The sequence below is a fragment of the Drosophila obscura genome, unplaced genomic scaffold, assembly GCF_018151105.1.
Source record: "Drosophila obscura isolate BZ-5 IFL unplaced genomic scaffold, ASM1815110v1 contig_137, whole genome shotgun sequence".
In the NCBI taxonomy this organism is placed as follows: domain Eukaryota; kingdom Metazoa; phylum Arthropoda; class Insecta; order Diptera; family Drosophilidae; genus Drosophila; species Drosophila obscura.
This window is the reverse complement of record NW_024542721.1, coordinates 152,354-176,530: the sequence shown is the minus strand read 5'-3', so window position 1 is coordinate 176,530 and position 24,177 is coordinate 152,354. Positions and strand designations below refer to the sequence as shown.

Here is a 24,177-nt window from a genome sequence, read left to right as displayed (position 1 = left end):
TTAATGAGAATAGACCTATCCCACTCTTATACATAGGACGGGGTGCTAGATAATTATGATCTGTGCTTAAAAGCTTTGGCAGCTTCATAAGGTGCTTCTAGACGATGCAGCGGCTGCATGAGAAGCTTTTATGTCTGTGAGGCTGCACGCTTTGTTCACACGCTGCAGCATTTCGCATGCAGTTTTTCTCACACGAGAGTGGGCAGAGTGAGAAAGAAAAAGCTAAAAGCTCATGACCCAGCGCAAATATCTAAATCAGTTTGATATCACTGGTCAACACGATTTTTCCTCAAGGAACAAAACCAACTTTTTTTTAAAGATTGGGGCTTAGAAAAGGTTTGGTGATATATTTTTTTTTTTATGGCAGAAATTTTTTTTGAAAAATTTATGAAAACTGGTATTTTTTTTAAAGCTTTTTTCAGAGGTAGCGATAGTTTTTTTCACATAACTTTAGTATCTTACGTCCCAATTGGCAGTTGGGCCCGAAACCTTCAAAAAGGTATTTTTTGTTCATTTTTTCCATTTTTTAGGTTTGGTTAACGAATTTTAGCTCCAAAGTCTCTCATAGATTTTAATAAGCGATACCTTAAACGACGCCAAATTAATGCACCTCTACCACAAAAAAAAAAACACAGGATATAATTTTTTCGACTTTTCCTGAGTTTTTAACGTCAAAATTTCGTAAAAAATACCGCACAAAAATCATCATTTTTGCATTTCAATGCTTTATATTTCCCAGACGGTAAGCTGAAATCACAAAGTATTTGGGCTTAACTTCTAGCTGTTTTAATTACCTTTTCAAAATAGCAAAGTTCTTAACAACCAGATGAAAGATACTAGAGTTATGTGAAAAAAACAAGCGCTACCTCTGAAAAAAGCTTAAAAACAAAATACCAGACTTCAAAAATTCTTCAAAAAAATGTTCTGCCATAGAAAAAAAAAATAATTCTTTAAACAATTTTAAAGCCCCATATCTATCAGAAAAAGTTGGTTTGGATCCTTGAGGAAAAAAAAGTTCGGTTTTGTCGAGTAGTGTATTCTGTGCAGCATTGTATGCGTGAAATGAGATCGTATACGTCACACGTACACATGCTGTCATGCAGCCGCTGCATCGTCTAAATTCGATATCAAGCTCAAAGCTCAAACTAATGTACAGTGGTTTAAATGTTATTTATTTGTACTACATTGCCTTAAACAACAATATTATGCAGCTTCGTAACCAAATACACGCATTAAATACAAAAAACAGGATGTCTACAACAGGTATCATGGCGTGTGTCATAACCGGGCAAAACAGACAATTTTTCCAAAAAACCAAAAAAAATATGTTGTGCATACATATATGTATGTATGTATTTTGGTTAAAAACGAAAACAATTCACAAACTACAATGACCACACTACAAGGAAAACGAAATACTACAATTTTTGGACAAAATGTACATCCATTTTTTCGCACTTGAAAAATAATAAAATTTACTTTGAGTTTTTTTTTCCCCCATTTTATTTTTATTATGCTCACAGCACCTAGACCAAAGCAGCTATTTGTTTCGGTATTAGCAGAAAAACTGCGTATTGTTACCAAAAATGACTTCCAATACTCAGACCAGTAGCATCTGCTTGCTGTCCAAGTTTTTGGGGGTGGGTCACAACTAGTACCTGGTCCACAACAGGGCCCTCTACTTAGTAATTGATACAGCTTCGGTGGATATGTTTTTTTAGATCTGTTTCAAAGCGACAGACGACTGATAAAATACGATTGATACCAACTGCGGCTGACGAAAGCGACGACTGACAATGGGAATGGCGAAAGGCCTCTGAGCGGCGTCGGCTGACGCTTCTTGACTGTCGTTCTCGCGATCTCCTCTTTGCTCTCTCTCTGCTCTCAGCTCACTCGGGCAGGTCTACGCTTGTGTGCTTGACCCAGCCTTCTTACATTGTATATGCTAGTGGAGAAATCAAATTGTGTTTGGACCATAGCTTTATCTTTCAAAATCTTTGACAATCCCTTACACGAGCTGTCAGCTAAATCTCACAGCAGACCGAACTCGCCTCAGCGTCTGTCTGCAGGCAGCAGAAATATTCAGAATATAACATACATGCATATGTATGTGCATTAATATATGTACGTACATTGCACATAGCAAAGTCGTAGGAGAGGAGGCAAGCAAGTAATAATGGGTGCGGCTGTGTCGCGGCGACTGTCGAGCGACGAGAAAGCCGAGATCCAGGCGGGATCGGGTTTCTCGATATGCCGCATCGGCTATCTGTTCGACATGTACGAGTCGCTGCGCAAGCAACACGGAGTGGTGCAGAACAGGGATCTGGTGCACTGGCCCCCGCTGGCCGGCCATCCGCTGTCCAATGTGATCCTGGAGCGCAGGCTGAATCCGTCGAAGGGCTTCCGGCACTTCATCAACATACTGGAGCCCTTTCAGCGGAAGACATCGGTGGAGCGGAAGCTGTGGGCCGTGCTCCGCCTGTTCGATAATAATGCGGACGACCTGCTCACATCGGACGAGTGCTTCGAGCTGCTGCTGCGATTGCCGTGCACGCGGCGCCAGTTTCGGGAGATGCGGCGCAAGTTCAATCAGCTGCTGGTGGAGAAGGCCAAGGAGTGCGCCCGGCAGATGGTTCGTCAGCACGCTGAGCAAGAGGACGCGGAAGAGGGAGAGGGCGAGGGTGAGGAGTGGTTTAAGGAGGAGGCCTTCAAGCTGTGTCCGGAGCGGGATCAGAAGGTAGGTGAGAAGTTGTCGCTGAGTTCTTGAAATAAAAATATTAAAAAATAAAAATATTAAAAAAAGAAACAGAATAAGAATAAAAAGAAGGCGCAGAAGAAGGCTCAGAAGAAGGCACAGAAAAACTCAAAGAAGAAGAAGAAGTTTGAGCAGGAGCAGGATCTGATATCTACTTGGGATCAAATCCACTTCGAGGACCTGCTCTACATCACTGGGGGCATGGACCTGCAGGACTCTCTCTCGCTGCGCTTCCCCCAAGCCATCGACCAGCCAACATGCCCACACGCCCTCGCCCACGCCAACGCCCACGCCCACTGCCGATGGGCGTGGCAGTGAATTGCATATCCTTTCGCCGCTCTCATAACATCACGTTGCAAAAGTTTTCACATAAACGCAAAAGTTAAGTCATTCCTGAAAATTGTTTCTTGAATTTACTCGCGCCTTGAGCAGGAGGGAGGGGCAGGGGGGCAGGGCAGAGGGACATAGCGGGTTACAAGTACGCCAAAGTGCGGGGAAAGGAATAACATGAGCACTTTTCTTCAATGGCACTTGAGTACTCGTCCTCGTACTTGTACTCCTCTTCCCATGCCAGTCCCCTCCCCGTAGCCGTAGCCGTACCCGTACCCAACTTGTTTGTGTGTGTGTGTCCTTCAGCTGCCTTCAGCTCCTGCTCCCTCACTACGACCTGCTTCTGCCCTGCGAGTATTTACTTACTTTTCCACCACCAAGTTCTGGTTTTCCGGTCTCGTATCCGACAGATTGCTCATTTGCTTCACTTGAGGGTCACCTGTTACGGGCACGTCTCCGATTCCGACTCCGCCTCCGTCTCCGTCTCGCCCTTCTACTCACCCAGGGGTCGGCAGCTCAATTAACCATTCACAGTGTCATTCGTCATAAATATTGAGTAATTGAGCAAGCACTTCCTAGGGGACTCTCATCTGTGAGAGTTGTCTTATTAACCAGAGATAGTCCACCAAAGTAGATTGAACCTGAACCAAAAATATATCTGCTTGATTTTATTTGTATACATTTGTATGCTTTTTTTAAGCTATTTCTATTTAAATTTTGGGCCTGACTTTAGGACTGACTCTTTCCATTTGAATCACATTTTTATCTCTGTTCCGGTAGAAGCGCTAACAGGACAGCAGCGTTAACAGGGTAGCAGTGCTAACAGGGCATCAGTGCTACCACGGCAGCAGCGCTAACGGGGTAGCAGTGCTGTTAACTTGAGCGTAACAGCCTGTGTCTACAGCGCTCTCCGACAACGCTCTCACGATACACACGGCTCTCGATCGGCCTTTGCTTGTGAGCAAGCTTCAACACCCGCTCCGAGGGAATTAGTTACGTTTTGTTATGTTTTGTTTTGTTTTGTTATCTTTGCAGTCTTTAGGCGAAGCAGCCACCCTAAAAACAGTTAAGACAGTTCTCGATCCACTAGCTTAAGTGACGCTGGCACACCCGCTCCGGAGTGGAACTTTTAGTCCCGTTCTACCCACATACATAGATACATATATAAAATGACACCCCGTGAATTCTTCCACCTTTCTTTTGGCGGTGCTCAGCCTGAGAGATCCACACTACCACAATCATTTATAGAGATAATCTTAAGCGGAATCACACTTAGATAATCCATGGATAACCATTACCATAATAAGCCTGGCTCAAATTATCTTCTCCCTTTGATTGGCCTCTGCAAATGCAATTTAAAGGGGGGAATTTGTGGAGATTTTGCGTTGAATATGCGGCTGTCAGATAGTTTTTCGACTCGTGCAGTCCAGACTACCAGCAAGCAGCAACCAGCTGTATTGCCAGCTCTACGGCTCTCTGTCCGTTTCACTTTGCTGGTTTTTGCGACTGATTGCATTTTTATCCCTTTTATACACAAAAGCCATGAAATATGCACACTAACTCATGCGTATTTTATAATAATAAAAGCGCACAGCACAGTACTCGTAAAGTGCCAAGAGATAGTTGGGCAAAATCCGAACTGACTGCCACACACACCCACACCCGCACCCACACACCCACACACCCAATCTCGTTCCATCGCAAAACGAACCCAAAGCCCGAAATGCAAAGACAAAAGATGCAACACAGTCGAGCTGAGTGGGGCGGACGGACAGCAGAGGACAGACAGCCAGACAGCCAGACAGACGGACGGATGGAACAGACACTGGGAACCCTGACAGTTGGCACTCCGCCCCAGTCCCACCCCAGCCCCCATACCACCCCATACCACCAAGTAAATCTCTTCACACGTGCCCAGGTGGGCAACTTGTTAATGCTGCAGAGGTTTCACCTTCAGCCGGCAGTCTCCGGCTTCTGCTTCATCCACCTGACATATGGCAAATCGGATATGCCACCATCAGCGGCATCCGTGGCGGATGTGGCGTGTGTAACAAGGTTAGCTTAGCGGCTTACTCGGTCAAGACATCGACTCGATGTTGGGTGGGCTCCTCCACGCCTCTACGCCTCCCTCTCTACTCCTGCATTGGTAAATATTTAAGGGCACTATCTTCGCATACCAACAGCTCCAGCTGCAGCTGCAGCCATCTGGTGGCTTAAAGTGCAGCCTAAGTCGTCAAGTGAGAGGATCAATTTGTTAGTTGGATGCACTGCCAGTCAGAGTTGGAGGCTGTGGCAGCTGCAAGCTACATCAAAACAGGTGTAACAAAATTCGACTGCCTATTCAACGCTTATAAATAGCCTTTAAAATGGGAAATATTTGCATTGTCTGCTCCCCAGAAATTCGCAGCATTTATTCGCATTTATTTTGGGACTTAGCTGATTCAGTGCAAAATCTACGGAACTTGGAGCTCCCTTTGCTTCCCTATCTACGCCACGGCTCTTTGTACTTGGGGGAAATTTACATGCCAAGCAGCTGCCGCAGGCGTGGAAGCTTGTCGGAGAGGCGTTGATTGCCTCGCCTGATCAATTGAGGCATCGCCAATCAACCCTTAGATTCCTTTCTGGTTGGGCCAACTGGGCCGATAGGCGTAATTCAATCGAATCTTGTCCCTGTCCCTGTGCCCGCTCCTCTTCGTTCCGTTCCATAACTTCCCTTACAATTTGCCATATTTTGTGTCACGCTTTGTCTTCGTTGCAGTTTTTATGCCACGCGGATGGCATTGCTGCTGCTGGGGGGGGGGGGAGGTTAAGGTTTAGCCATCAGCCAAACGGGGCAATGGTGTTGCATGTGCAAGCTTCTGTGCTTGGCCTCACCCCGCCCGTATTCTTTTTTTTTTATGCTCCTTCAGCTGCTTAAACGTGTTTCAAATACGCGATTTTGCACCCACCCAAAAAGGCGACGAATTTGCATCGCACCGGAGACGGGGCGCGGCAGTAGGGGCAGCGGCGAAGTGCAGCCAAGAGGAATGCAAGGGAGTGGCGGCAACCCATCTGCAGCTGCTTGGAATACGAATGTGAAAATTGTCGCGCTTCATTTTATTAGACATCATATAAACATGTTATACTCATGCCACTATCGGGGCTAGTCAGGTTCCATTCCCATGTCCCCTTTACGCCCCTTTATCCATCCCCTACTTGTGGCACCATTCCCTTCCTTTTCCACAGATCGGACAGCCTAGTGGAGTGAGAGCAAGAGCAGGAGCATTTTCATTTGGCTCATCCTTATGCCTTGTGCCTTGTGCCTCAAGCATATTTATTATCATGTCGAAGTGTTATCCTCGAACAGGCCAGAGCCAAGAGCAGGAGCAGGACCCAGACCTGTACCCAGACCTGTACCCAGACCTGGACCTGTGGATGGGGTTGCTGCAACTGTTGTTACTCTTCATGTTAACATGTGTTCGAATCGTTAAGGCGAGAACTTTGTGCAAAATTATTTGCTACAAAACACTCGACTCGTGTTTGCGCCTGGGCTGACTGGGGCTGACTGTGCCATCCCACCTACATATACATATGTCTACATATATATGTATTTATGTATATATATATTGCTGGGTTGCGTTCTGTGGCGCTTTGTGTTACTGTGCTAGTGTGTGGCAGAGCCTGGAACTGGGCGCCAAACAACACAAACAACAGCTCATTGAGTTTTAGAAAAGTTGTTAACATGAACATTTGATGTCACAACATTGCCTCCTCTGACTCTGCAGCCTCTCCCTCGACACACTACTACGTTCTCAAGTGTGTTTGTGTGTGTGTGTGCGTATGGGCAACATCCTTGAAAAGTCGTACTACTCGTACTGCAGTGGATCCTGGATCCAGCAAGTGGCAGCCACACACTCAGAGAGATGGCGAGAAGCGGACAGAGCCGGTCCAAGCGTATCCATTATTGCGTCCAAAAGCACCAAAAATTCACTAAAAACCCGTTACCAAAGTTGGGACTACCATACCCCTCCCCTGACCCACTGTGGGGGGTAAAGTGGAGAGCCCTCTGCTTGCTTGTTTGCAGACAGCAAAAAAAAAAAAAAAAAAAAAAACACACAGAAAGAAAAACAAAGAGTGGACACAGAAAAATGACAACGACAACGAAAGCAAAAAACTTTTACACTTAACAGACAAAATTGTCTACAAATTTAGTTAATTTATGTTATTTATTTAGTTAGTTATAGCTTTGGGTTTGCTGCTGCTGGAAGGTTAGGGGAGGGGGTGGGTTCGTCCTGTGTGTCTGTTTGCATTGATTGGCGAGGTGGCTTGATGGCTTGATGGGATTGAACTTGGAATTCTCATGATCCTCAAAGCACAAAGCCTAAGCATTGAGCTTCATTTTAAGCAATAAATTGTATTTAAGTATGTTGAATACAATCAATAAAAGCCATTTTATTACTTATTACTAAAATAATTTATAAATTAATTATAAAATATACAATTACTTATACGTACAAGTCGGATTTAATACGGGTATTCTCTCACATAGTTCTGCTACATCGATACGAGTATCCTGCTGCTACATCTGCTCCAATAACATAATGCTTGTTCAGTCGCATATTTATGCATTAATTAATATAACATAATATACACTTATCGAATAAGTCAGGTCGACCCATGTAACGGGAGACAAGACAATGCAAAGCATTGTAGCTGAGTCAACAACAACCGCTTCTGCAGCAATTTCTTCCAACGATGCGATCGCTCTTCAGAGGGCAATAACACTGGTGCAATAGCTGACTATCACAATTGCCCAATAACACAATATCATATTAAATCCAAATTAATTCAATATTAATTCCAATTCCCTTTTACCATATTCTTACTAGACTCAGCACTTTCTATACCTTTTGTTACCTATAAATAGAATTTAAGTTTGTTCAATAAAATCAGTATCAGAAACAGTACCATCACTGCCTGTTCACTCATTCTCTACAACTGCAATCAACAGAGGCTGTCGCCGTGTCTTCAGACCCTCATTTGCTCGACGTAGGAATTTCCTAGAGGTGGGCATGGACCGTGTTTTCTTCGTGTCACGTCGTGACACGATGGGCGCCCGCGTGTGCGTGTTAAAAAATTAAATTTTGTCCATGGGCGTGCGTTTTCGTGCAGAGCAAAATCGGCACGAAAAAACACAACGAACAAAAAAAAACTAAAGTTTCATTGCAGGATAGAAATGCACTAAAATTTTGGAAGAATGCTAATAACATTACAGCTTTTAGCTAGAAAAATATTAAATATTCCGGCCAGCTCGGTTACAAGTGGGAGGGTTTTTCTTTTCGGGACAAATATTAAAAGAACGCCGTACACGCTTATTAAGCTCTAACCTTGATAAATTGTTATTTTTATACAAAAATATGTTCATAAAAACGTATATGTAATTAAAATCGATGTTAATAAAGGTATGGAGAAAAAGTATAATAATTCGTGTTGGACAGTGTTGGACCGTGTTCGGAAATTTTTTAGCCGTGCGTGCTAGTGCGTGTTGAAAATTTTCATTTTCGTGTCGTATTGGGTCGTGTCGCAAAATTGCAGTCCATGCCCATCTCTTACCAGGAAACCCTCTCCGCAGTCCATCTGGTTCAAGTTCTACTTTCGAAGACAAATTTGTAAACGGTTTATGAACCTTATGCATACCAAATCACACACACATACAAACACACATTAACAATGCTTCATGTACTATAACTATTCCATTGCTCCAATATTCCGAGTATATTTATTTAAATATTATTATTAAAGGAGGAAAGTGATATGCAGCTTACAGAATGGTTAGCTACAAAATGAACGCTTAATATAAAGACACGGTTAGCATCATCGCATCATTATTGGTACTTATAACTGACAGATATAGAGATAGGTACCATGAGCTCCTATCAGGTAATATTCGTACCAAATTGCTTTAAAATTCAGGTAATAATTCTAGGGTCAAATATTACAGAAATTCTGTTGTTTTTTTATACCCGTACTCAAAAAAGAGTTAAGGGGTATATTAGATTTGTGGTAAAAGTGGATGTGTGTAACGCAGAGAAGGAAAATTTTCCGACCCCATAAAGTATATATATTCTTGATCAGCATCAATAGCCGAGTCGATATAGCCATGTCTGTCTGTCCGTCCGTCCGTCCGTCTGTCCGTCTGTCCGTCTCGATGAGCGCCTGGATCTCAGAGACTATAAGAGATAGCGAAACCAAATTTGGTTTCCAGACTTATGTGATATCACACTGCTACAAGTGTATTTCAGAATTTCGCCCCGCCCCCTTTCGCCCCCACAAAGGACGAAAATCTGTGGCAGGCACAATTTTAAAGATACGATAAAATTAAAAACGCAGTATCGTAGAGAATGCCCATATCTACCAGATTGCCAAATCTGAACTAGATCGGATCATAATTATAGCCAGAATGAAATTAATTTTCTGTTGCTTCCCCTGCCCCCTCCTGCCCACAACAACGCAACTCATTTTCCTTCTCGCTCGCACACTCTGCCGCGTTCAGTGCGCGAGCAACCCCTAGCGGGGGAGATGTAGAATATACATAGTATATGTAGATGTAGATAACAGATGTAGCAAAAATATGTAAAATGTAAAATTTTTTTTTTTTTTTTAATTCAAAATAATTATGTATATGCTCAAAAATGTATATGCTGACTGAGTACGGGTCTAAGTAGAGTCGCGTCCCCAGAAGCGACTCACAAGTTCCTTCTCGTTTTTATACCCGTACTCAAAAAAGAGTTAAGGGGTATATTAGATTTGTGGTAAAAGTGGATGTGTGTAACGCAGAGAAGGAAACGTTTCCGACCCCATAAAGTATATATATTCTTGATCAGCATCAATAGCCGAGTCGATAGAGCCATGTCTGTCTGTCCGTCTGTCTGTCTGTCCGTCTTGTTGAGCGCCTAGATCTCAGAGACTATAAGAGCTAGGGCAACCAAATTTGGTTTCCAGACTCATGTGATATCACACTGCTACAAGTGTATTTCAAAATTTCGCCCCGCCTCCTTCCGCCCCCACAAAGGACGAAAATCTGTGGCAGGCACAGTTTTAAAGATACGATAAAACTAAAAACGCAGTATCGTAGAGAATGCCCATATCTACCAGATTGCCGAATCTGAATTAGATCGGATCATAATTATAGCCAGAATGAAGAAATTCATTTTCAGTTGCTTCCCCTCCCCCTCCCGATCCAAACAACGCAACTCATTTTCCTTCTCGCTCGCACACTCTGCCGCGTTCAGTGCGCGAGCAACCCCTAGCGGAGGAGATGTAGAATCTAAATGGTACATGTACAATCTACATGTTAGATGTAGAATAGACATTGTAGATGAGATGTAGATAACAGATGTAGCAAAAAAAATGTAAAATGTAAAATTTTTTTTTTAATTCTAAAATTCTAAAAAATCATGCTCAAAAATGTATATACTGACTGAGTACGGGTATAAGTAGAGTCGTGTCCCCAGAAACGACTCACACGTTCCTTCTCGTTTTTTTTTTAATTTCAGTTAAAATTTTTACGTTTTTAAACAAGTCTGCCAATCTTTTAAGTACTCAAGAAAAAAATTTAAAAATGCTTTATGTAAATGGCTTGCATTCTAAAGAAGCATATTCGTCTTTCTGTTGTTTTGTGCTATCCTGGCCGTTATTGGGTGTTGAATTGGGGGTTTCTCAACCAAATCCTCAATATATTTTCTCAATAAATGACATGGTTGCAAAACTAAAGACAAGAATAATAGTAAATCAATAAAGATGGATATGTATGTAGGTTAAACGTTAATATATGGATAAAGAAAATATAGAACAAAGCATTAATATGGTGGCTTACATATTTCACTCCATCGCTGCAACAGGCCTGCATGCATTGATGTTCCACCTAGCTAAGAACATTAACAGTATGTACAATGTGTATAAAGTTAAAGAAAAGTGAAAGAAATCATAAAAAAGAATTATGTATAAATATATGTATGTATGTATTCGTATCACTAAGTAAATCCGTTTCATTCATCCATCCTTATTGTGTTGACTGTCTGTTGGTATGCACACTTGCGCTCGTCCAAGGTCAAAAAAAGGTCCATGGAAAACACCTCTAGAAAACTTCTCTGGAGCTAGATCTCCAATCAATGATGTATGTATATGGGCGCAAACCGAAGCAAACTTAGCCTTTAATTGGCATATAACAAAGACCCTTTCAGAAAACACAAAATTTTATTAGTCCACATGTCATGTGTGTTACATAATAGGAAAAATTACCTTTCGGTCGTGCAACTGGGTTTAATTCCGAAGAAAGATTTATATAAACCAGAACACAAATCGGCCAAGACTGCCTTAGCATGTGCACCATGCCCCTAGGAAAATCACTACGTTAGACACCTTTAAAACTTTCACCTACTCAAGGTAATTAACCTCATGGGAGTAGGGATCACTTTTGGATCAATATTTCCGATAAGCACGTATTATTGCACTCAGATTATATCTTCTGCTTTAGTGCGGCTAGCAACGATGCACTGCTGTTTTATAATGTTTTTCTCCTTGCAGAATTTAACCAACAAAAAATAGGCACGTGTTCTTCAAAATTGGTATGCACTTGTTGTCTCGCAGCTAACTGACCTTTCCCAATTCATTGGCCTAAGCTTCGGTTTTTTCCTTTACTTTTCCCACCCACGCTTCTAAAGCACAAGGTCTGGATCATATACGATCTAATCTAAAGCACATACAGCTGTAGCTACAGTGCTGTGCACCTAAATAGGTCGAAATATAAAGCACGAAAATATGAGCCGTCACAGCCCACAGCATTTGTGATATGCATGTGACCCACTGAAGTGCTTAACTTCCGTAGAGCCCTTTGGGTGCAGGAGATCAAGCGATTTAAGGCGCATTGCATTAAGGATTTTTATAATTTTAGCGATAATATCGGCAGTAAGTTATCTTGCATATCCCACATACATATGTATGTGTGTTTTATATATATATTCCTCTTATTTCTCTCATCTTAATACCGTATACCGTAGTATGGCTAATCCTGTGTGCTCTGCAATCACATTGCTGCCATAAATTGTAGCCTTTGTTTCTAAACTTGTCTCACCATTATTTAATTTTGTGTCATATTAGCCATGTTTCCTTTAAATCCTCCGCCACCAAACACAAAATGTTCGTGACCCATAAATCCAATATAAAATATCCAATATACTATATATATACAATACATATGTACAATGTAGTCCGGCAAAGTGTATAAATTCCAGATGAAAATAAAGCCTTGTCCTTGAAATTCATATCTGCAAAGCGTATCTATGGCCCCGAGAAGCGAACGGATAATTCTGCTGTTGCAACTGACGCGTTCCCACGGATAGAGTAAAGCACTCGCTCTGCTACGCTTACCACGAAGAGAAGTCCATTAAAACTGAAATGTCAATGAAAACCGAAGAACAGGTAAGGACATGCCGTACATTCGGAAAAGTTGGTTTTTAAGTTAACATTTGAGCTATAATTTCATGTTCAGTAAGTGTATAAACACCGTTGGGAACTTGCCCATTGATTGAAGCAATTAATTCACTTACTAAAAATACAAATAATACAAAAACAACGCCAATAAACAGAGAGAGAGAGAGAGAGACCCCCTACAGCCTTCGTGTGATAGTTTTTATTTTCATTTTAATTGTCTGTGAAACTGCAAAAATGAAAGAAGTGCCAACAAAAGATGAAACAAGAGTATTACTAAGAGTATCCATTTGTCGTGTAATGAAAGATTTAACATAGAAACATATTAAAGCACGAGTTTTACAGACTCTTTGGTAATGTGTAAACAATTCGCAGAAAATAAATTATTGTTCATTCCTTTCCGAACTGTATTCTTTTGACAACAAGTCTACATAGGCTTTGTATTTGTATTATTTTGTCAGTCAATCTCAACCTGTTCGAGAACAGAACGAATTTCAGATAAGCAAAATAGAAAATCGTGAGAATTGTATTCAATCTTCTGCAAAGTGCGTATTGGTTGGTTGACGTATTTCATTCTCCTATTACAGATGGAGACGATTGGTTTTAAAGTTCTCACAAGCGTCCCCGACGATCCTGACACGGGAAGGTTTGTCGGCCAGTCACGTTACTTGAAGCTGGAAATACCAGCCGTCGTGGAGGGTGTCCGTCGCTTTCTGCACGGCGTGGCCGTCAAGCAGACATTCACCGGCGACGTGGTGATGGAGGACGCTGTGGAAATGACTGCTAAAACTGTGCTCCACTACCACGGAATCGTTAAGGTGCCGCGCGCAGCCATAGTCCAGTTTATATACCCGAAACACTTATTTTTGCCAGAGTTTGAATAATTCCTAACCTACACTTACTTGCACTCACACTTACGCATGCACTGCACCTCCCCCGCCACAATGATTGTCGCAAAATTCAATAGACAAAAACAATTAAAATGAACCCTCAAAATGTAATCAAAAACAAAAAATAAAAGCCCCTCAGCAAATGCTAATCAACTGGCAACAAAAAAAAAACCATCAATGACCGAAGCTTGAGATACACTTGCAGATTAAGTGGAGCTATTGGGAAACATAAATATGTATGTATGTACGGTTGTGTATGATAAAGTGAGCTCTTCTTGAGGCTTCCTTCCTTCTAATAAAAATCAGGTTTGCTTCCCGCTCCCTTGGGCAAACATCCCATCGATTGTGCCTTAACCTTTGCAAGGGTATTGAAACTATCAGAGACAATACTCAAATGGGTATACAATATAAAACACAAAACTCGACCTTGACTTTCATACCAACAAAATAAAACAAAATCTCCAACGGCCAGATCCAAACAAATGCCAAAAGATAAACAAAAACGAGAAGGAACGTGTGAGTCGCTTCTAAAGACGCGACTCTACTTATACCCGTACTCAGTCAGTATTTACATTTTTGAGCATATGATTTTCAGAATTTAGAATTAAAAAAAAAAATTGTACATATTACATTTTTTTGCTACATCTGTTATCTACATCTACAATGTATATTTTACATCTAACATGTAGATTATAGATGTACTATTCATATTCTACATCTTTTCCGCTAGGGGTTGCTCGCGCACTGAACGCGGCAGAGTGTGCGAGCGAGAAGGAAAATGAGTGTGTTGTTTTGGTTGAGGAGGGGGCAGGGGAAGCAACTGAAAATTAATTTCGTCATTCTGGCTATAATTATGATTCAATCTAATTCAGATTCAGCAGTCTGGTAGATATGGGCATTCTCTACGATACTGCGTTTTTAGTTTTATCGTATCTTTAAAATTGTGCCTGCCACAGATTTTTGTCCTTTGTGGGGGCGGAAGGGGGCGGGGCGAAATTCTGAAATACACTTGTAGCAGTGTGATATCACATGAGTGTGGAAACCAAATTTGGTTGCCCTAGCTCTTATAGTCTCTGAGATCTAGGCGCTCAACAAGACGGACAGACAGACAGACGGACAGACAGACAGACAGACGGACAGACAGGCATGGCTATATCGACTCGGCTATTGATGCTGATCAAGAATATATATACTTTATGGGGTCGGAAACGTTTCCTTCTCTACGTTACACACATCCACTTTTACCACAAATCAAATATACCCCTTAACTCTTTTTTGAGTACGGGTATAACAAAATTCCGACCAAAATCCACACAGAAATAAGCAAATAAATAAAAATGTTAAAAAGGTTGATTTTTGGCGGATTCCGAATCGGTTTCGGATGGGTCTCTCGTTTGCTTAAGAAGGCCGATGGAAGACGGAGGGAGGGGCGGCGAGACGCCGAGACTGAAACTGAAACCAAAACCGAGACGGCGACGGCGACGCATGCGCAGCGGAGTGTAAACAATTTTGACCCAATTGCCGAGCTCCACTTGCCTCGCCGCTCCCCTCAGACCACTAAGGCTGTGGCAGATTGACGCGTTCGTGTTCGCCTTCACAGCTTATGCAGCTGCCCAAACGTGCCCCCGGCTGCCCCCAACAGCAGTCGATTTTGCAACGCAAAAAAGATGAAAGATGCAACAGGCAATTTGTGCAAATTGATAGAGCTGACATCATGAGAAGCAGCTCAAAGGGAGAGACCTGAAAGAGCGAACAAAATTCTGGGAGAACATAATTTTTAAGGCAAAGATTAACCCACATTGCAGTCTATTTCCTCCAAGTCAATTTAAGCCAATTACCAACTAATTGCTGCTAAGAAGCTCCCACATATTGTCCCCCAAAAGCTGGCCAATAATAGTTTCAATTGCTGAAGTCTCCAATTGACTGCTAATCAAAGCGCAACGAAAACCTGGCCAAAAGCAGAAAACAACAGCCAATCGACCCTCGGGCCATTAATTACCACCTGTCAATGTTGGATCCGTCTTGCCGGCTACTATTTAGGGCCTGCACCGACCAATTGGCCCAAAGAATTTGGTCAAAATTAATGAAGATAACCGCCAAAAACTTACAGAGTTGGGCAAGACCCATGCGCGACCTTGATGCTTTGGGTTTTTTGTTTGTTTTATTTTGTTTGTATGAAAGTCAAGGTCGAGTTTTGTGTTATATATTGTATACCCATTTGAATATTGTCTCTGATAGTTTCAATACCCTTGCAAAGGTTAAGGCACAATCGATGGGATGTTTGCCCAAGGGAGCGGGAAGCAAACCTGATTTTTATTAGAAGGAAGGAAGCCTCAAGAAGAGCTCACTTTCTCATACACAACCGTACATACATACATATTTATGTTTCCCAATAGCTCCACTTAATCTGCAAGTGTATCTCAAGCTTCGGTCATTGATGGTTTTTTTTTGTTGCCAGTTGATTAGCATTTGCTGAGGGGCTTTTATTTTTTGTTTTTGATTACATTTTGAGGGTTCATTTTAATTGTTTTTGTCTATTGAATTTTGCAGACAATCATTGTGGCAGGGGAGGTGCAGTGCATGCGTAAGTGTGAGTGCAAGTAAGTGTAGGTTAGGAATTATTCAAACTCTGGCAAAAAATAAGTGTTTTGGGTATATAAACTGGACTATGGCTGCGCGCGGCACCTTAACGATTCCGTGGTAGTGGAGCACAGTTTTAGCAGTCATTTCCACAGCGTCCTCCATCACCACGTCGCCGGTCAATGTCTGCTTGACGGCCACGCCGTGCAGAAAGCGACGGACACCCTCCACGACGGCTGGTATTTCCAGCTTCAATAACGTGACTGGCCGACAAACCTTCCCGTGTCAGGATCGTCGGGGACGCTTGTGAGAACTTTAAAACCAATCGTCTCCCATCTGTAATAGGAGAATGAAATACGTCAACCAACCAATACGCACTTTGCAGAAGATTGAATACAATTGTCACGATTTTCTATTTTGCTTATCTGAAATTCGTTCTGTTCTCGAACAGGTTGAGATTGACTGACAAAATAATACAAATACAAAGCCTATGTAGACTTGTTGTCAAAAGAATACAGTTCGGAAAGGAATGAACAATAATTTATTTTCTGCAAATTGTTTACACATTACCAAAGAGTCTGTAAAACTCGTGCTTTAATATGTTTCTATGTTAAATCTTTCATTACACGACAAATGGATACTCTTAATAATACTCTTGTTTCATCTTTTGTTGGCACTTCTTTCATTTTTGCAGTTTCACAGACAATTAAAATGAAAATAAAAACTTGTCACACGAAGGCTGTAGGGGGTCTCTCTCTCTCTCTCTCTGTTTATTGGCGTTGTTTTTGTATTATTTGTATTTTTAGTAAGTGAATTAATTGCTTCAATCAATGGGCAAGTTCCCAACAGTGTTTATACACTTACTGAACATGAAATTATAGCTCAAATGTTAACTTAAAAACTAACTTTTCCGAATGTACGGCATGTCCTTACCTGTTCTTCGGTTTTCATTGACATTTCAGTTTTAATGGACTTCTCTTCGTGGTAAGCGTAGCAGAGCGAGTGCTTTACTCTATCGTGGGAACGCGTCAGTTGCAGAATTATCCGTTCGCTCATAAATGGGAAATCTAGTGACCAACAAATGTATTTATGCAGCTGCGGTAAAACTAGAAGCAGCAAGCAATAGGGTCAACAAAAATATCAGCAAAGGAAAGAAAAAAAAAAAATAGAGAAAGTTTCTTTGCGAAAGTCGGGGCCATAGATACGCTTTGCAGATATGAATTTCAAGGACAAGGCTTTATTTTCATCTGGAATTTATACACTTTGCCGGACTACATTGTACATATGTATTGTATATATATAGTATATTGGATATTTTATATTGGATTTATGGGTCACGAACATTTTGTGTTTGGTGGCGGAGGATTTAAAGGAAACATGGCTAATATGACACAAAATTAAATAATGGTGAGACAAGTTTAGAAACAAAGGCTACAATTTATGGCAGCAATGTGATTTGCAGAGCACACAGGATTAGCCATACTCGGTATACGGTATTAAGATGAGAGAAATAAGAGGAATATATATATAAAACACACATACATATGTATGTGGGATATGCAAGATAACTTACTGCCGATATTATCGCTAAAATTATAAAAATCCTTAATGCAATGCGCCTTAAATCGCTTGATCTCCTGCACCCAAAGGGCTCTACGGAAGTTAAGCACTTCAGTGGGTCACATGCATATCACAAATGCTGTGCTTTTCGTGCTTTATATTTCGACCTATTTAGGTGCACAGCACTGTAGCTACAGCTGTATGTGCTTTAGATTAGATCGTATATGATCCAGACCTTGTGCTTTAGAAGCGTGGGTGGGAAAAGTAAAGGGAAAAAACCGAAGCTTAGGCCAATGAATTGGGAAAGGTCAGTTAGCTGCGAGACAACAAGTGCATACCAATTTTGAAGAACACGTGCCTATTTTTTTGTTGGTTAAATTCTTCAGGAGAAAAAACATTATAAAACAGCAGTGCATCGTTGCTAGCCGCACTAAAGCAGAAGATATAATCTGAGTGCAATAATACGTGCTTATCGGAAATATTGATCCAAAACTGATCCCTACTTCCCATGAGGTTAATTACCTTGATAGGTGAAAGTTTTAAAGGTGTCTAACGTAGTGATTTTCCTAGGGGCATGGTGCACATGCTAAGGCAGTCTTGGCCGATTTGTGTTCTGGTTTATATAAATCTTTCTTCGGAATTAAACCCAGTTGCACGACCGAAAGGTAATTTTTCCTATTATGTAACACACATGACATGTGGACTAATAAAATTTTGTGTTTTCTGAAAGGGTCTTTGTTATATGCCAATTAAAGGCTAAGTTTGCTTCGGTTTGCGCCCATATACATACATCATTGATTGGAGATCTAGCTCCAGAGAAGTTTTCTAGAGGTGTTTTCATGGACCTTTTTTTGACCTTGGACGAGCGCAAGTGTGCATACCAACAGACAGTCAACACAATAAGGATGGATGAATGAAACGGATTTACTTAGTGATACGAATACATACATACATATATTTATACATAATTCTTTTTTATGATTTCTTTCACTTTTCTTTAACTTTATACACATTGTACATACTGTTAATGTTCTTAGCTAGGTGGAACATCAATGCATGCAGGCCTGTTGCAGCGATGGAGTGAAATATGTAAGCCACCATATTAATGCTTTGTTCTATATTTTCTTTATCATATATAACGTTTAACCTACATACATCCATTTTTTTTTTTTTTTAGTATTTTTTGAGGTGTGGAGATTTTCATAGCGTACAACAATTTGTACTTTGATTAATTCACAACACAGTTTGTTTGATTATGTTAGTTTCTTTATTTGCCATGCAAGGCGAGTGGGAATAGTATTGGCAAGAGTTAGCAACAGGAGGACCCGTGGTGGACCGTGTTGAAGCGAGAACAATAATGGGTTTTTGTATAAAAGGTAATAACGATGTAGCAGGTCACTGTGCCAACCGACGATATGTTGTACGTTTGATGATGCTAGATTTCGAAGTGTCTCTGCTGCGCAGACGAGCCTCCCTCACAGCCTTCGTCGGCTGACGATTTTCGGGAAGGGGAAAATGACTCAAGAGCGCAGAGTCAGGTAGGCAATGTTGTGCATAAGAGCTTAGCTCTGCTCTCTTTGCGCTGCCATGGGCCCGGCGCTTAGCCGAACATTCTCCCCCGTTGAAGAGCACGGGTCTTCGACATCCTTCTTTGGCAGCATACACAGCTTTGCGATAGCCCTCGTGGTGCTCCCAGTAGCCGTTTTGAGCTCAGCTACCCTGGAAACGCCATCTCTGCAGGCGATCAGTTTCGTCACCCTTCCCAGCGGCCACTTAAGTGGAGGCAAGTTCTCGTTCTTTACGAGGACCACGTCGCCGACGCTGAGGTTAGGCTGCTCAGTCCTCCATTTTGCCCTCTCCTGCAGAAGCGTGAGGTACTCCTCTCGCCAGCGGGACCAGAAAGTCTGCTGCAGGAAGTTGACCTGCTGCCAGCGATCAAGACGATTGAAGTTGAGTCCGGTCACATCTGGTTCTGCGAAGGTACGGATTGGAGCAGTACCTAAGAAATGCGCAGGTGTTAGCATGTCTAAATCGTCAGGATGCTCTGAAATGGGAAGCAATGGCCTTGAGTTTATTATGGCAGTGATATGGCACACAAGCGTTCTCAGGTCATCAAAGCACAGCAAGGAGCTGGAAGCGGAACGGTAGAAATGATGTTTGGCTATTTTAACCGCAGCCTCCCAGAGTCCGCCAAAGTGGGGAGAGCGAGGGGGAATAAGCCGCCAGTCAATATGATCCGCAACGCAAAACTCCTGAACTTCCTTCATATGTCTTTCTGCCAGGAACAGCTTCTTCAACTCTGCCAACTCGTTCTTTGCTCCCACAAAGTTAGTTGCGTTATCGGACCAAATTTCCCTGGGCCGACTGCGAGTTAAAATGAATCGCTTTAGAGCGCTTATGAACGCTGGCGTCGATAGATCCTGCACAAGCTCCAAGTGAACGGCCTTGGTGGCAAAGCATATGAAGAGGCATATGTAGCATTTTAGGGGTGGTCTGGTCCGCACCTCTTATAAAAGAACGGACCACAAAAATCCACACCGGTGACTGCAAAAACGTACGACGCATTCACACGATCCTTCGGCAAGTCGGCCATAATATGCTGCAGCAGGCGCGGCTTGGCCTTAAAACATCTGGTGCAGCGATTTACGACGCCCTCCAATCGGCCAATACTCATGCCGAATAAGTGCGAGCAATGACCGAGGCCCAGCGTACAAATTCTGCTCATGGACATGCACAATTACAGCAGATGTGACGGGATGACGCCTTGGAAGAATGACTGGGTGCCGTGCGTTGAAATCAAGTGATGAATTTTCCAACCGCCCACCGACGCGTAACAAGCCATGGTCATCCAGGAACGGCGCGAGTGACGAGATAGAGCTAGACGACTGCACCTGCTGTTCGTCACGCAGAGTCTTGTAGTCAGGCCACAAATGCACTCGCTGAATCGAACAAAGAAGTATCCGCGTACCACCAACGATGTCAGCTACTGTTAATCCGGACGACCTTTTGCGCTGCAGAAACTTGAATACGTATCCAAATGTGCGCTGGATCTTTCCGAAGGAATTGGAGAACTTTCGGCCGTCAGATAAGTCTACGAATGGACAAACTGCAATCAGGACTCTCTTGCGCAACTCCAGTGTTGGCGCGGATTGAATAGACGCTGCTGGCCACAGAGGTTGCTCATCTTGAAGAAAGGGTGGCCCGTGGGCCCAAAGATGCGATTCCAGAAGCTCTGACGGCGAAGCGCCTCTGGACAATATGTCAGCAGGGTTCTGGGCGGTGGGCACGTAGCGCCACTCCATCTGAGCAGTCCGCTTTTGAATGGCTGAGACCCGATTTGCAACGAATACGTTAAAGCTTGATGAGTCATGGCGCACCCAAGACAAGGCAGTTGTGGAGTCCGACCAGCAATAGAAGCTTCTAGTGAAAATTTAAGTTGCTGTATCTCACTGATCAATTGAGAAAGCAAGTCAGCGCCACATAGCTCCAACTCGGGCACCGTCAATACCTTAAGAGGGGCGACACGAGACTTCGCACACAGAAGTTGCACGTGCGCGCGATTATTTGTCCTTGACACAACGTAAATACATGCTCCATAGGCATCTAGGCTGGCGTCACAAAACCCGTGAACTTCCACTGTTGAATTGGGGAGAACTGACAAACGAGGAAATCTAAACAGCTGAGGGGTGGACAAACTCTCGCAGAAAATGGTCCACGCTGATGAAAGAGACTCTGGCAAACTCTCATCCCATTGGAGCTGCTCCTTCCATACCAACTGAAGGAAAATCTTTGCCTTTGCGATGACAGCCCAATCAGTCCTAAAGGATCATAAAAACGAGCAATCGTTGACAACATTGAACGCTTCGTCGGCTTTGATGGCAGCTGCGTGGGTACTACCGAAAAGAGAAAATTATCAGATGAAGGCTCCCAAACCAATCCAAGAGCCTTTGTGAAGTCGGTGCCATCGTCGAACCTTAGCAGCGTTTCCTTATCCTTGTCAGGAATTCCCTCAAGTACGCCAGGGACGTTGGAGCACCATTTCCGAATTGGGAACCTTCCCCGAGCCAATAACTGGGATGTCTGCCTCATCTTTTCGCGCACTTCCTCTACTGATCCTCCTCCAATCATCAAATCGTCGGCATAGAAATTGGAGGTCAACACTTCCGAGCCAATGGGAAATGCAGTCCTCTCTTCTTCTGCCAATTGGAGCATGGAACGAATTGCAAGATAGGAAGCCGGTTTGGTTCCATATGTTACGGTGTCGAGCTTGAACGCCTTCACATCCTCGTGAGGGGAATCCCTCCATAAGATGCACTGCAGGTAATTGTCCGGCTCAGATACTCGGACACACCTGTACATCTTGCAAATGTCACCAGTCAGCGCAATGAGGAACGTACGAAAACGAAGCAGCGTATGTAGCAGCTTTGGCTGGATAGTAGGCCCCGCCATTAGGACCTCGTTTAACGAAAAACCTGTTGATGTTGTGGCAGATCTATCGAACTGCGGGACGTGTTCGATTGTGGTCGTGCTGTCCTCCTTAAACACGCAATGATGCGGTAGAAAATAGCGACAACGACTGAGCAGTTCTGATTCCACCAACGACATTTGATTAAGCTCTTGGTACTCCCTAATGAAAGATGCGTACTGAGCCTTCAGCTGCGGATGACGCTTAAGTTTCCGCTCCAAGTTGAGGAACCGCCGATATGCTTGCGTGTATGAGTCGCCCAAGATCTCCAAACTTTTCTTGATGGGCAGCTTCACGGTAAACTCTTCAGATGACAGGCGCGAGAAATTTGCTTTGAAGTGATCTTCACAATCGACATCCTCCTGCTTGACCATCACCGAATCTTCAGTGGAACTTTCTACCTCCCAGAAACGCCTCAGTAACAGTTCCACTTGATCAAGAGACTCCTGCCTGGCGTCAGATGAGGCCTGAGCCCCAAGTAAAGCTGTCCTACGCGTTTGCTGACCACCTCCTGAAACCACCCATCCAAGGCGAGTCTTCTGAAGCGATGGCAAGCCAACATCCAATTTGATTTGGCCAATGCACAGCAGCTCGAAGAATAGGCTAGCCCCAATGAGCAGGTCAATACGCTGTGGCCTGAAGAACTGCGGATCTGCCAATGGTAAATTCGGCAGAATTTTCCAACCAGAAACGTCAACTGAAAAGCTGGGCTGCTGCTCGGTGATTGTGGGAGCTACCAACGCGACGAAACTGGTACTGTAGTCAGAGGCTTGGGACTGCAAGTTGAGTCCCACAGTATAGCCCTCCCATACAAAACTGGAATCCCCAAGACCCGATACTGCGGCCGACGACATGGTCCTTTTCAGTCTAAGTTGTTGGGCGAGGCTGGAGGTTATAAGGTGCATTTGTGATCCGGAGTCCAAGAGTGCCCGACATGGTACGAGCGATCCAGCACGATCCCTTAGCAGAACAACTGTAGTGGCTAAGAGCACAACATCCCTGCAAGAGTTCTGTGCAACCAGAGAGGCAGCTGAGGACTGTGGCTGCGCTTCAGGGTGCGGGAATGTAGAGACAACGGGTTCCGTGGGCGAGGGTCTGGCGTTTAAATGCAATAACGTGTGATGTTTGCTACCACAGTGACGACAAGTTGATGACCTGCAAGTGCGCAATTGATGGCCAGCCTTCAGGCAATTCAGGCAAAGACCAAGCTTTTTCACCTCAATTAGGCGAAGGGACGGCGAAAGATTCCCAAACAGCGCGCATGTATATATGCTATGGCCAGCAGTATTGCAAAATAGACACTCAAGAGAGACAGACTCAGTGGCTACAAATGAACTTCTAGGGTTGCTCTGTACTTTTTTTATCTTTCCCACCTGAATGCCAGGCGTATACATTGGCATAGCATGCTCCCGATTCTCCAACTTCTGACATCTTTGCACCAGAAAAGCGGTGAATTGTTGGCTTGTGGGTATGCTGTCCAGCGATGACGTTTCCTCCCACTTGGCTTGCGTAGCGCTTTCCACCTTCTGCAGCAGGCTGTGTATCAAGATACAGTCTGCAATCTGCTCCATTGTTCCCATACTCTGCAAAGCCCGAAGATTAGCATTCACAGTGTCCGACAAAGACCGAAGTTGCGACACAGACGAAGACTCTACGCGCGGAACACCCAGAATGTCCGTGACATGCGCCTGAAAAATTAAACGTTTGTTATTAAAACGCTTATCAAGGAGGTCTAGCGCGATGGGATAGCTGGCGTGCGTGAGCTCTAGAGACGAAATAGTGTCTAGTGCTGGTCCTTTCAGGCAGGAACGCAGGTGCTGCAGCTTCTCCACATTTGACAAATCGGTATCCTTGTCTATTATGAAGGAAAACATGCTCCAAAACGAGGAATACTGAGCGTAGCCACCACTGAACTCAGGAAGCTTCAACTCCGGCAGGCGTGGCCGACTTTGCACTACGACCGTAGTTGGGGCCTCTCCTACATGGTCCGTCCGCATTGTTGAGCATGGTAGCATTGTGGTCTGCCGCTTGTTTAACTCCCGTTTCATGCGAATCTCCAGCATGACCACACACTCGTCAAACTCCTCCCTCAAGGGACTACCGATCTCATCGAGATCAATCCTCTCCAG

The 24,177-nt window shown here is 43.4% G+C and overlaps 2 protein-coding genes and 1 long non-coding RNA gene across 7 annotated transcripts; 2 read left to right on the top strand and 1 right to left on the bottom strand.

Annotated features, from left to right (window-relative positions):
• Positions 1-1,982: 1,982 nt before the first annotated feature.
• LOC111077420 lies at positions 1,983-3,147 on the top strand. Of its 4 annotated transcripts, none has more exons than XM_022371694.2 (2): positions 1,983-2,737; positions 2,810-3,147. In XM_022371694.2, the coding sequence occupies exons 1-2, from the start codon at positions 2,177-2,179 to the stop codon at positions 3,071-3,073; spliced, it is 825 nt and encodes a 274-aa protein (XP_022227386.1). In that variant the 5' UTR covers positions 1,983-2,176; the 3' UTR covers positions 3,074-3,147. The 4 variants fall into 4 exon arrangements, with proteins under 4 accessions (XP_022227386.1, XP_022227385.1, XP_022227388.1 ...); XM_022371693.2 differs by having other exon boundaries at positions 2,804-3,147; XM_022371696.2 differs by having other exon boundaries at positions 1,983-2,741; positions 2,810-2,855.
• A 9,837-nt stretch (positions 3,148-12,984) lies between these two features.
• On the top strand, positions 12,985-13,617 carry LOC121405269. Of its 2 annotated transcripts, none has more exons than XR_005968438.1 (2): positions 12,985-13,070; positions 13,141-13,617. It is a non-coding gene; the product is annotated as an uncharacterized LOC121405269 (long non-coding RNA). The 2 variants fall into 2 exon arrangements; XR_005968439.1 differs by having other exon boundaries at positions 13,016-13,079.
• A 7,792-nt stretch (positions 13,618-21,409) lies between these two features.
• LOC121405044 lies at positions 21,410-23,922 on the bottom strand. Its single transcript, XM_041595596.1, has 3 exons — positions 23,441-23,922; positions 21,557-23,143; positions 21,410-21,476 (listed from the first exon to the last, which is right to left on the bottom strand). The coding sequence occupies exons 1-3, from the start codon at positions 23,920-23,922 to the stop codon at positions 21,410-21,412; spliced, it is 2,136 nt and encodes a 711-aa protein (XP_041451530.1).
• Between the last annotated feature and the right edge of the window lie 255 nt (positions 23,923-24,177).